Genomic DNA, 12,812 nt, shown 5'->3' with positions numbered 1-12,812 from the left:
TTGAGGAACCTCCACATTGTTTTCCATAGCAGCTGCACCACTTCATATTCCCTCCGACAGTGTGCAAGTGTTCCAATTCTCCTCATCATCGCCAACACTTGTCTCTTGTGTTTTTGTTAATAGCCATCTTGACAGGTGTGAGGTGATAACTCATTGTGCTTTTGCTTTGTATGTCCCAGATTATTAGTGACATTGAACTTTTCATATACCTGTTGGTCATTTATATGTCTTCTTTCAAAATATCACTTTTTTAAAACTAAATAAAAGGCACTACAGAAAAACTAACCTGCTTATGAAAAGGATCTAAGTTGTCATATCTTAAATATTTGATTATTTATTTTCCTCTAAAAAGCAAATCAGAAGTGTTTTTTCCAACTAGAATTTTTATGTCCTTCAAATTAAAAGAAATTAAATGCATGCTTTTTTTATTGTATCATGTATGAATACTCCTGTTAGTTCAAAATTGTCCCAGGTTGTCAATAGGGGGCAGCATCTTCAGTATTTCTTCCTCCATCATCATAATTTCTCCTTTCCCTCTTCCCACAGTCTTTTCTTTCTTTCTTTCTTTCTTTTTTTTTTTTTTAAAGATTGGCACCTGACTTAACAACTGTTGTCAATCTTTCGGTTTTTTTCCTTTCTGCTTTTTCTCCCCAAATCCCCCCAGTATATAGTTGTATATTTTAGTTGTGGGTCCTTCTAGTTGTAGTACGAGGGACGCCTCCTCAACGTGGCCTGATGAGCGGTGCCATGCCCACGCCCAGGATCTGAACCAGAGAAACCTTGGGCCACCACAGCAGAGTGTGTGAACTCAACCTCTCAGCCATGGGGCTGGGCCCCGCCACAGTCTTTCCTTGAAAATCCCCCCATGGCATTTCTCCTCATCACTCTAGGAAATATATTTTTCCTCTTATTTAGTAATATTTTCAGTTGGTAAAATTTTACCAAGGAAGAAGAGAAGTCCAATTTAGCTCTGACTCTGAGAATGAGAGTGCTACGGGCTTCTAAAAACTTTCTAATGTGAATCTAAATACAGAGTATCTAAAGGGAAAAATTATCAAACTAGTATTCAAGCTGACTTTCATATTTGTCATTTTGGCAAGTGTAGTTGAAAACATTTGATATGCTTATAGTCCTTAATGCGGAAAATAAACATTTTATTAAAGTTACATTAAGAACAGAACCTCCAGCATAGATATAATTTACTAATTTTCTGTAGCCATTGGGTGTCAGAAAGCTTAAATCACAGGGTGCGTATAATTTATAACCTTTTATAAAAATTCAGCAACGGGGGTCTGGCCCGGTGGCGCCGCAGTTAAGTGCTATGTTCTGCTTCAGTGGCCCGGGGTTCACCAGTTCGGATCCCAAGTGAGGACATGGCACCAGTTGGTACACCATGCTGTGGTAGGCGTCCCACGTATAAAGTAGAGGAAGATGGGCATGGATGTTAGCTCAGGGCCAGTCTTCCTCAGCAAAAACAGGAGGATTGGCAGAAGGTGTTAGCTCAGGGCTAATCTTCCTCAAAAAAGAAAAAAAACCTCAGCAACAGCCAGGGCTTCTCCCTTCCTGGGGAGTGTATACCTGAGGTAGCTAAGTGAGTTCTTTTGTTAATCCATCCTTGGACTTGGATTTTGCTATATCCTTTCAGAACTACTTCAAATGGGCCTTAATCAGAAGTAGATTTATTTTTTTGCCTTTGTATAGTCGTGAAACCAGAAGTAAACCTTGAGTTATTCTAGCACAAATTCGACCATCACTGGAATTTTTCCTGTGCATTTTCATGTTTTATTCACAATATTAATTCGTCTTATTGACAATGTTCACAATGCTAAGAAAGTAAAATAATAATGGATGTTTGGGTTTTTACCTCACTGTGCTGTCACGACCTCTGCTGGGCGTGGAGGCGTGCGGCGGCTCAGCGCTTGTCTAGCTTAGTCTGGGTTCTTAGGCAGGCACAGCAGGGGAAGGAGTTGGCTGTCTGCAGGGTTTAGAGTGTAGCATCAGTCTTGGTCTTTTTTCTCGGAGGCAATTCCTCCAGGTCAGTAGCGCAGAAATTGTAGCTTGATGGCTTATTTGAAACCCCTGGTTTCAGTTTGAGAGACTTCTAGTTCATTTCAGAAATAATACTACCCTTCTTGGCCAGCTAATTAGTTCAAAGATTGTATGAACTTTTAAACTAGACTCCTATTTTTCTCCCCAAAACATTGGGAAGGAACTTTTTATAAGATAATGAGAGAAAGTAGTAAATAATATCAAAAACCTAACCCAACATATTAGGCAGTATGCGGATGGCAGTATACAGACTTGGATTTGATAGAAAAAAGTCTTTCTAATTGTTTTTTTCGTGTCCTCAGATTAAGCTATATTATTTGTGTGTGTGTGTGTGTGTGTGTGTGTGTTGCTGAGTGTTATTTTCACAGATAAAAGTGGTACTGTTTTTGCTTTTCTGTTTTGTTTCGTTTTATTTGTTTTTGGGATTTTTGTTTATTTTTAAGGGGCTGGTCTTGAGCACGTGAGTCTGTTTCCGTCTTACTCATTAGGTTGGGGCCTGTGAGAAGTGGGGCTAGAGTTTGCCATTTTTCAGGCCTTCCCTGCCCTGCTGGGAAGAGCAGCCAGAGATACAGAGCGTCATCCCTGTGGGGCTAAACACCCTCCTGCTGCCTTGCTTTCTGCACTTTAGTTGACGACTGAATTTGATTAGTAACCTATGAAAGGTCTACTGATCTCTGTTATTGCCTGCTCCACTGGAACTTCCTTAATGTGAAACACATGCCTCGCCCGGTCCAGCCTGAGCCAGCTGAAGCCAAAGCCAGGTGGGCCCAGTAGATGCAGTTGCTGGATTCTGTGGGCAACAGTGGAATCTCTTCAAAGGAAGAATCATATTTGAAAACACAAAGGTCTCTAGATTTCACATTTCATCAGACAGTAGGTATTGAGATTAAAATTACTTCATAATATAGTAAATCAAGTCAGTAAATAATTACTGAGTGCTTACTGTTTGCATGGTACCATGACGAATATGGAGACGAATAACCAGAATTGTTTATGTTCCTAGAGAGTGATCACATTTAATTTGTCTCAGAAATTAAATTTAAAAAACCAGATTTTATGCTTAAAAAAATGCCTTTGTGTTTGTCTACTAGGAAAATCCAAAGCTCAATAATGCTTCCTCCCCGCCTGGGCCAATGACAGTCTTGTGCTGTCATAAGAAAGGTCCTGCCAACGTGCTGGGACACCCACCTTCTCACTCCAATGGCCAGTGCTCTGTTATGTCACCATTAAATAGCAGCCATTAATTAGTAAATGTATTAACTTCTTTGCCTCTCGGTTCCTTTACCTGCAAAACAGTAATATTTATCCTCCCTGTTCCCAGAGCTGAGAGGATAAAATAAGACAAGAAAAGGTAAAACCAATTACACAGTGTCATAGTTGCTGTCATCGCCACCGAAGGTGAATTCCTGACAACATTTTCTTGTAGCAGTGGACTCAGCCACTCAGTGTTTTAATCTCATACATTACTGGGGTGACTATTAATCATATTCCAAAAAAGTTAATTGTTAACTTTGTGGGAAGTGATATTTTCTGAAGCATCAATTTATACCCCTCGTGGCAGTAATGGTAGTGGGAATCTAAAGGGAGGTTAGAAAATGTGTACTTTCTTTTGTTTTCTATAAAACCACTGGACTTAAACTTCTTTGGGAAACATTAAAAATAACAAGAAATTAAGACAACCTTTTTTTAGGATGCTATTATATGTGCTGAATTTTACAAAATTAAACCAAATGAAACATGTTTATAAAAGGCATTTTGAATTTGCAGTCTCTTAAGCAAACTAAAACAAAGCTATGCAGATGGTCACTATCTTAATAGAATTTTATAATTATGCCAATCTAGGATGAATGCCATACTGAGAAAAAGTAATTTATGAAGAAATTTTTTCTTTTGAGGAAGATTAGCTCTGAGCTAAATATTGCCGATCCTCCTCTTTTTGCTGAGGAAGACTGGTCCTGAGCTAACATCCATGCCCATCTTCCTCCACTTTATATGTGGGACGCCTACCACTGCATGGCTTTTGCCAAGTGGTGCCATGTTTGCACCCGGGATCCGAACCGGCAAACCCCGGGCCACCAAGAAGTGGAACATGCGAACTTAACCGCTGTGCCACCAGGCCGGCCCATATGAAGAAATTTTATTGTTTGGGTTTCATTAAATGAATACTTTAGTACTTACCTGGTGTGGCAAAACTCATAATTTCTAATATCTTTTACTCATTTGATCGTCTTCTGATTTATCCAGAGCTTATGTGGATGCCCGAGTTCAGCCAATCTATGGTGGCACCAATGAAATAATGAAGGAGCTGATTGCAAGAGAGATCGTCAGTGACAAGTAGACGTCTGCCCACGTCCTGGAATCCTATTACAACTAATCTGGTTTTAAATCTACTCAAGGCAAAATGCAACCTGGAAAGGGAGCAAGCACTGAACCTGTTTTTATATGCTCTCTCTATAGAGAAAGGAATCAAATACAAAAAAGATTAACACAGGGGGAGGAGGAATCTTTGAATCCAAAGATTCTAAAATTCTCCAATATAAAGTTTACTTTTAATTTTTGATGTAGCTAAAAAGCAAAAATTTACCAACTCTAGAAAACTTAATGTCTCATTTATCCGTAAAATTCTAAAAAGGCATAATTGTTTACATCTTTAAAATTGAGGCAGAAATAATGTTATTATACTACAAAAACATTAATAATACCTACAGCACATTGACTTTGAAAGGGAAAAATAAATATAATTCAGAACACAGAATAATTTCAGCTCTCTTTTGCTCCCAACTCCCCAGACACAGTTGTTTCTGCTCCCCTGTCCTAAGCCTGTGTTGCTGAGCAGTGGAGCCCTTTCTTCAGACAAAACCTTGTGCTGAGTCCCTGTGAAATGCTGCTGAATGGGGAGCTGCTCCTGGCAGCGGGAAGCCTTCCTGCCTCACTGCCTGGGCACCATGGGACTTGGCTGGGCATTTGCTTCCCTGGACTAGAGAATGCAGTTGCCTCTCTCATCTACTCACACCTGGGCTTTCAAGATGTTTACATCCAGTTTAATAGGAGAACACAGAATAATCCATCCTTTAGTTTAAAACTATTGGTGTATTTTATAGGTATCAAAATAATGACTTTTATTTTGGAAGAATGTACTTTTAAAAATTAAATACTTTCTAGCTTCTCTAAGCCAGGTGTTGAATATGATGGCAAATGAAACTGGCAAGATCCCTGCAAATAAGTGAATAAAACACAAAGGTTGTAATAAGATAATTTCAAATCATGTCAGTATAATAAAAGAAACGAAGTAAGCATTTAAAATAAAGTGAGGAAACATTTGATTTGAGACTTAAAAGTAATTATCAAAAATAAGCCATTAATTTAAGTTTCTCTACTGCTGGCATCATTTCAGGGCTTGTTTGTCTTTGCATATGCTGGTGAGAGAGTGAATTAAGTAGTCTTTAAATGGAAACAAATGGATGTATTCTTATTCAACTTAGAAAACCTAAACATTTTATTTGGTGTCATTGGTATTAAAGATTATTTTTTAATGTAATCATTACAACTGGATAGAGCAGAAGGAAGAGAAAATACTTTGATCCCATTTTTTTCCTAGAATTAACATGTTTGATTTGCACTTGGGTAGAAGTTTGTATGATCGCCAGCTTGAGTTCCTGCTCATATGCACTAAATACCATGCAAAATGGGTTAAATAAATTTTTATTGGCTATTACTATATTTGCTGGTTTCACCTTCCTCCTACTACCAGGAAGCAATCTGGGTTTAGACAGACCACCTCGCCTCCCTCAGCCTCTTTTCCTTTTTTATCTGATCTTAAAGGAAACTAGACTTTAAGAATACAACCTCTGTAGGGTAAAGAATAAATTAGCATAGTAGGAAGAGCCTACTATGTAGAGGTGGACAGACCTGGGTTCGAAGGATGACTCTACTATTTAGGAGCCATTGGAAATTTGACAAGTTATTTAACTTCTCAGGATTCTTTCAGGTGCAAATGACAAAAGAAGCATAATCCACACCATTCTAAGCAAAAACTTGAGTGCGCTAGTTTTAAAGGACTGTGGAGTGCCTCATACAGTCTAAAGAACTGTAGGAACTAGGGTCTTAGGGCCCAATTCTGGGGCTTAGAACTGCCAGCACTTACACTATATCCATTTATTTTTACTTTTCTTTTCAAATTGGCCTAATGGATGCTGCAGAGAAATTTCATTACAGGGCCCCTAAAAATGACCTGGGGCTGCTCCAGACCTACATCCTTCAGCACAGTGTCATTATAAGGTGAGAGAAAGATGCACTGTGATTGACAGTCTCAGCAGGAACACACAGACTTGGGGAGGCAGTTCCTGAAGCAGGCAGTGGAATTATCAAAAGAGAGGCAAGAGAAAGGTCTCCTGGGCAGACTGAAATCCTCCTCACACACTCACAGAGCTGTTAGAGTCTGTAGAGCTCGGAATCAGTCCCAGTAATCTTTATATATCAGAAAGGGAAAGGCTTTCTAACGTATGGTGTGTTCTTAGAATGATCTCTGGGCTGATTTCTGTGGGTTGTTTTCTTTGTCTTGCCAACTTCAGTCTGATTTTGCACCCTAGAAGGAGCATGCCTTGTATCACAGGCTTAAAGCCAAAAGCAAAACAGTGAATTCAGAAAGTGTTTCTTCAAAGTTGGAGATATCACACTCACTGATCTCAAAATATACAACAAAACGATTGTAACCAAAACAGCATGGTACTGGCACAGAAACAGACACACAGATCAATGGAACAGAACTGAGAGCCCAGAAATAAGCTCACAAATTTATGGGCAACTAATTTTTGACAAAAGAGCGAAGAACATACAATGGAGAAAGGAAAGTCTCTTCAATAAATGGTGTTGGAAAAACTGGACAGCCACATGCAAAAGAATGAAAGTAGATCATTATCTTATACCATACACAACAATCAACTCAAAATGGATTAAAGACTTGAATGTAAGATATGATACCATTAAACTTCTAGAAGAAAACATAGGCAGTGCGCTCTTTGACGTCAGTGTTAGCATTTTTTTCAAATACCATGAGTGACTGGGCAAGGGAAACAATAGAAAAACAAATGAGACTACATCAAACTAAAAAGCTTCTGCACAGCAAAAGAAACCATCAACAAAATGAAAAGACAGCCTAACAATTGGGAGAAGATATTTGCAAGCCATATATCAGAAAAGGGGTTAATGTCCAAAATATACAAAGAGCTCATTCATCTCAACAACAACAAAAAACTAACAATCCAATTAAAAAATGGGCAAGACATCTGAACAGATTTCTCCAAAGAAGATATACAGATGGCCAGCAGGCTCATAAAAAGATGTTCAATATCATAAACTATCAGGGAAAGGCAAATCAAAACTACAATTAGATGTCACCTCTCTCCCATCAGAATGGCTATAATTAACAAGACAGGAAACAACAAGTATTGGAGAGGATGTAGAGAAAAAGGAACCCTCATACACTGCTGGTGGGAGTGCAAACTGTTGCCACCACTATGGAAAACAGTGTGGAGATTCCTCAAAAAATTAAGAATAGATCTACCATATGATCCAGGTATTCCATTGCTGGATATTTATCTAAAGAACTTGAAAGCACAAATGCATAAAGATACATGCACCCATGTGTTCATTGCAGCCTTATTCACAATAGCCAAGACTTGTGCAACCTAGGTGCCCTTCAAGGGATGAATGGATGAGGAAGACGTGGTATATATACTCAATGGAATACTGCTCAGCCATAAGAAACAATGAAATCCAGCCATTTGTGACAACATGGATGGACATTGAGGGTATTATGCTAAGTGAAATAAGTTGGAGAAAGTTAAATGCCATATGGTCTCACTCTGAAGTAGAAGATAAAAACAACAACAAACACATAGCATTGGAGATTGGATTGGTGGTTACTACAGGGGCAGGGGGGAGGGAAGAGAACAAAAGGAGTGTTAGGGCACGTGTGTGTGGTGATGGATTATAATTAGTGTTTGGCTGGTGAACATGCGGTAATCTACACAGAATTTGAAATATGATGTACACTTGAAACTTATCTAATGTTATAAACCAATGATACCACCATAAAAAAATAAGACAAGAAAGTCAATTATGAAGAGGATATTAAACAGCCACAAGCAGGAGTTTTTCAAAACCGTGTACCCACATTGTACGAAAGTTATAGATAATCACTCCCAGCGATAGTTAAAGATTTTCAATCTCTCCTTGGAAGAGGTCCCTTCACAGCTACAGGCAACCCTTCACCACTCAGGAACCCTTCCTGAGTTCAGCAGCAACATGCTTTCATGACATGGGAGAGAGAGCCTGAGTGAAGGCTGTGAACTGCAATGTGTGTAAAGAAACTTATCAGTATGACCCTAAAGAGCTACAGGACGGAGCTTTTCTGCACAGTGTACATTCACTGAATGGAGTTGATAGATATTCTGGCCCAGCTGTAGTGAAATGTTTAAAAGCTCTCCTGGGAAAATGTCACTTCCAGCTCCTGCCTGCTGAGCTCAGCAAAGGTTTTTCTTCATCACATGCGTGTGAGAACTTGTGTGTAGACTGTTCAGTATTGAATTAAAAGTCACTTATGAAGAGGATATTAAAGAGCCCACAAGCAGGAGTTTTTCTAAACGGTGGACCATATTGAATGAAAGTTGCAGATAACCTGTCCGAGCTGTAGTGAAAGGTTGTGAGTCTCTACTTGGATGAAGTCCCTTCACAGCTCCGGGCAGCTGAGTGCAGCAATAGTTTTCCTTCATCACATGGGAGTGAGAGCCGTCTGTGTACTAAATGGCAATGTAATAAAAGTCACTTTTCAAGACCATACAGAGTTACAAGCAGGAGTTCTTTTCCCCCGTGATCCCTCACTGAGTGGATCTTACAGACACTCCGTTCCAGCAGTGGTGAGAACTTTTAACTCTTTCCTTGGGAGAAGCCCCGTCCCATCTTTGAGCAGCTGAGTTCAGCAGCAGCAGCTTCCCTGAGTTGGGACAGAGCCTGAGTGAAGGCCGTGAACTGCAATGTGGGCAAAGCAACTCACCAAGATGAACCTAAACAACAACAGGCCAGAGCTCTTCTGCACAGCATAATTTCCATGAACTGGTGTTATAGATATTCTATCCCAGCTGTAGCGAAATATTTAAGAGCTTTCCAGGGAAAATGTCACTTCTAGCTCATCAATAGTTTTCCCTCCTCACATGCATGTGAGACCCTGTGTGTCGACTGCTCAGCATTGAATTAAAAGTCACTTATGAAGATGATATTAAAGAGCCACAAGCAGATTTTCTAAACTGTGTACCCGGATTGAATGAAAGTTACAGATAATCTGTCCAAGCTGTAGTGAAAGGTTTTGAATCTCTATTTGGAAGAAATTCCTTGACAGCTATGGGCAGCTGAGTTCAGCAGGAACGTGCTGCCATGACATGGGAGAGAGCCTGAGTGAAGGTTGTCAGCTGCAATGGGTGAGGCACTTACCTAGATGATCTGAAACAGCTGGAAGCCAGGGATTTTCTACACAGTGTACTTTCCTTGAATGGAGCTTATAGACTTCAGCGACATGTTGAAAAGCTGACCTAGGTAAATGTCTCTTGCAGCTCCTGACAAGCTTAGCTCAGGAATCGTGGTATGGAAACTGAAGTGGGTTCTAACTTGCCTGGCAAGTTAAATTAGACTGTACACCAGAAGTAGTTGTCTCACAAAGCAAAGTATATTTGCAGCAAATAGGAGACCATGAGGAATCACTTCTAGAGCCATGGCATCCCCAAACAAAGGGAAGCAGGGACATTTATTTGGGATGGGGAGTGAATATTCAAAAGGGAGAGGTGGGAATCCCCTTGCACAAGCTCAGCTGGAAAATGTGATTCCACGTACACTGCAGGTGATGACAATAAGGCCTAAGCTCCTCCTGGAGCGATGTTAGCCTTAAAACAAACGCAAAGGTCACAGGCAAGCTCTCATGGTGAGGCCTGGTCTGGTTCCAGGTGGTTGGTGATGGCATCTCCTTAACATAGCAGAAGGAAAAAGAACAATTTGGAAAAAGTTAAAATATCATACCCACCCTTGAGTTCCTGGGGGGATCTAGTCAGTGACAAAAACCCTCCTCTAGTTTTTATACTACTCCTCATTCTTAAAGGGCACAGGTTGAAGGTCCATCTTCTGTAACTGCTTCCTGCAGAGCACGGGTATTGTCATAGGGACCAGTAGAGGAGCAGAATTTCCAGCTAATCTCAAATAGGTTTGGGGCCTAGCCCCAAACTCAGGCATAGCCCCAAGTTGTTCATAACAACTCTGTAATATTATAGCTTCAATGCGTTTAGTACACATTTAGAATCTGCGTGTACTTGCCCCCTCCCTCCAGGTTCCACCAGCTCTTTTATAGTCTCCATACTGGGCTGCCCATCCTTCTCTGATGGACCTAGTCTCACCTCCCAGAAATGTGCAATCTCCTTGGAAACACGCCGTGCCTCAGTGGTATGGGGTTGGTTAGGATCTGGGGCAGAGCCTAGGGTGGAGAGCCAGTCATTACTTTTTCTTTTTTCTTAATTTTTATTGAGCTAATGATAGGTTACAATCTTGTGAAATTTCAGTTGTACATTATTGCTTGTCAGTAGTGTTGTAGGTGCACTCCTTCATCCTTTGTGCCCACTGCTCACCCTACCTTTCCCCCGGTAGCCACTAATCTGTTCTTCTACATTATTAAATCCCTCATATGAGTGGAGTCATACAGAGATTGTCCTTCTCTGTCTGGCTTATTTCACTTAACATAATTCCCTCAAGGTCCATCCATGTTGTTGCAAATGAGACGATTTGGTTCTTTTTTTACTGCTGAGTAGTATTCCATTGTATATATATATACCACATCTTCTTTATCCAATCATCTGTTGATGGGCACTTAGGTTGCTTCCATGTCTTGGCTATTGTAAATAATGCTGCAATGAACATTGGGGTGCATAGGACTTTTGGAATTGCTGACTTCAAGCTCCTTGGATAGATACCCAGGAGTGGGATAGTGGGGTTGTATGCTAGTTCTACTTTTAACTTTTTGAGGAATCTCCATACTGTTTTCCATAGTGGCTGCACCAGTTTGCATTACCACCAGCAGTGTATGAGGGTTCCTTTTTCTCCACAACATCTCCAACATTTGTTACTATTAGTTTTAGATATTTTTGTCATTCTAACGGGTGTAAGGTGATATCTTAGTGTAGTTTTGATTTGCATTTCTCTGATGATCAGCGATGATGAACATCTTTTCATGTGCCTATTGGCCATCCGTATATCTTCTTTGGAGAAATGTCTGTTCATGTCTCCTGCCCATTTTTTGATTGGGTTGTTTGATTTTTTGTTGTTGAGTTGTGTGAGTTGTTTATATATTTTGGATATTCAGTCTTTGTCAGATGTGTGACTTGCAAATATTTTTTATCAGTTAGTGGGTTGTTTTTTTTTGTTTCAATCCTGTTTTCCTTTGCCTTGAAGAAGCTCTTTAGTCTGATGAAGTCCCATTTGTTTATTCTTTCTATTGTTTCCCTTCTCTGAGAAGACATGGTGTCCGAAAAGATCCTTTTAAAACTGATGTCAAAGAGTGTACTGCCTACATTTTCTTCTAGAAGCCTTATGGTTTCAGGTCTTACCTTTAGGTCTTTGATCCATTTTGAGTTTATTTTGATGAATGGTGAAAAAGAATGGTCAATTTTCATTCTTTTCCATGTGGCTTTCCAGTTTTCCCAGCACCATTTGTTGAAAAGACTTTCTTTTCTCCATTGTATGCCCTCAGCTCCTTTGTCGAAGATAAGCTGTCCATAGATGTGTGGTTTTATTTCTGGGCTTTCAATTCTGTTCCAGTGATTTGTGCACCTGTTTTTGTACCAGTACCATGCTGTTTTGATTACTGTGGCTTTGTAGTATGTTTTGAAGTCAGGGATTGTGATGCCTCCAGTTTTGTTCTTTTTTCTCAGGATTGCTTTAGCAATTCTGGGTCTTTTGTTGCCCCATATGAATTTTAGGATTCTCTGTTCTAATTCTGTAAAGAATGTCATTGGGATTCTGATTGGGATGGCGTAATCTGTAGATTTTTTTAGGTAGAATGGACATTTTAACTATGTTTATTCTTCCAATCCATGTACATGGAATGTCTTTCCATCTCTTTATGTCATCATCCATTTCTTTCAGAAAGGCCTTGTAATTTTCATTGTATAGGTGTTTCACTTCCTCAGTTAAATTCACCCTGAGGTATTTTATTCTTTTTGTTGCAATTGTGAATGGTATTGTGTTCTTGAGTTCTTTTTCTGTTAGTTCGTTAATAGAATATAGAAATGCTACTGATTTATGCAAATTAATTTTATACCCTGCAACTTTGCTGTAGTCGTTGATCACTTCTAAAAGTTTTCCAATGGATTCTTTGGGGTTTTCTATATATAAGATCATGTCATCTGCAAACAGTGAGAGTTTCACTTCTTCACTCCCTATTTGAATTCCTTTTATTCCTTTTTCTTGCCTGATTGCTCTGGCCAGGACCTCCAGTACTATGTTAAGTAAGAGTGGTGATAGAGTGTATCCTTGTCTCATTCCTGTTTTCAGGGGGATGGTGCTCAGTTTTTGCCCATTGAGTATGATGTTGGCTGTGGGTTTGTCATATATGGCCTTCATTATGTTGAGGTGGTGACCTTCTATGCCCATTTTGTTCAGAGTTTTTATCATAAATGTCTGTTGGCTCTCGTCAAATGCTTTCTCTGCATCTATTGAGATGATCATGT

At 39.7% G+C, this 12,812-nt stretch overlaps 1 protein-coding gene across 8 annotated transcripts in view; it reads left to right on the top strand.

Moving 5' to 3' along the window:
* ACADL (acyl-CoA dehydrogenase long chain) overlaps positions 1 to 12,812 on the top strand; it is a 75,790-nt gene that overhangs the window by 41,444 nt on the left and 21,534 nt on the right. For 3 of the 8 annotated variants that reach the window (XR_011430937.1, XM_023628680.2, XM_023628683.2), the window contains one exon: positions 4,294 to 5,769. The exons of the other annotated variants lie outside the window; for them this stretch is intronic. Coding sequence is in view for 2 of the 3 variants with exons in the window: in XM_023628680.2 (XP_023484448.1) it covers positions 4,294 to 4,387 (94 nt within the window). In the remaining variant the exon portion in view is untranslated. Of the gene's footprint in view, positions 1 to 4,293; positions 5,770 to 12,812 lie in introns of those variants that run through there. 8 annotated transcript variants of the gene reach the window in all.

This window comes from Equus caballus, chromosome 2 (assembly GCF_041296265.1).
Source record: "Equus caballus isolate H_3958 breed thoroughbred chromosome 2, TB-T2T, whole genome shotgun sequence".
Lineage (NCBI taxonomy): Eukaryota > Metazoa > Chordata > Mammalia > Perissodactyla > Equidae > Equus > Equus caballus.
Note: the sequence above shows the minus strand (reverse complement) of the source record. Positions and strands in the feature narration are given on the sequence as shown.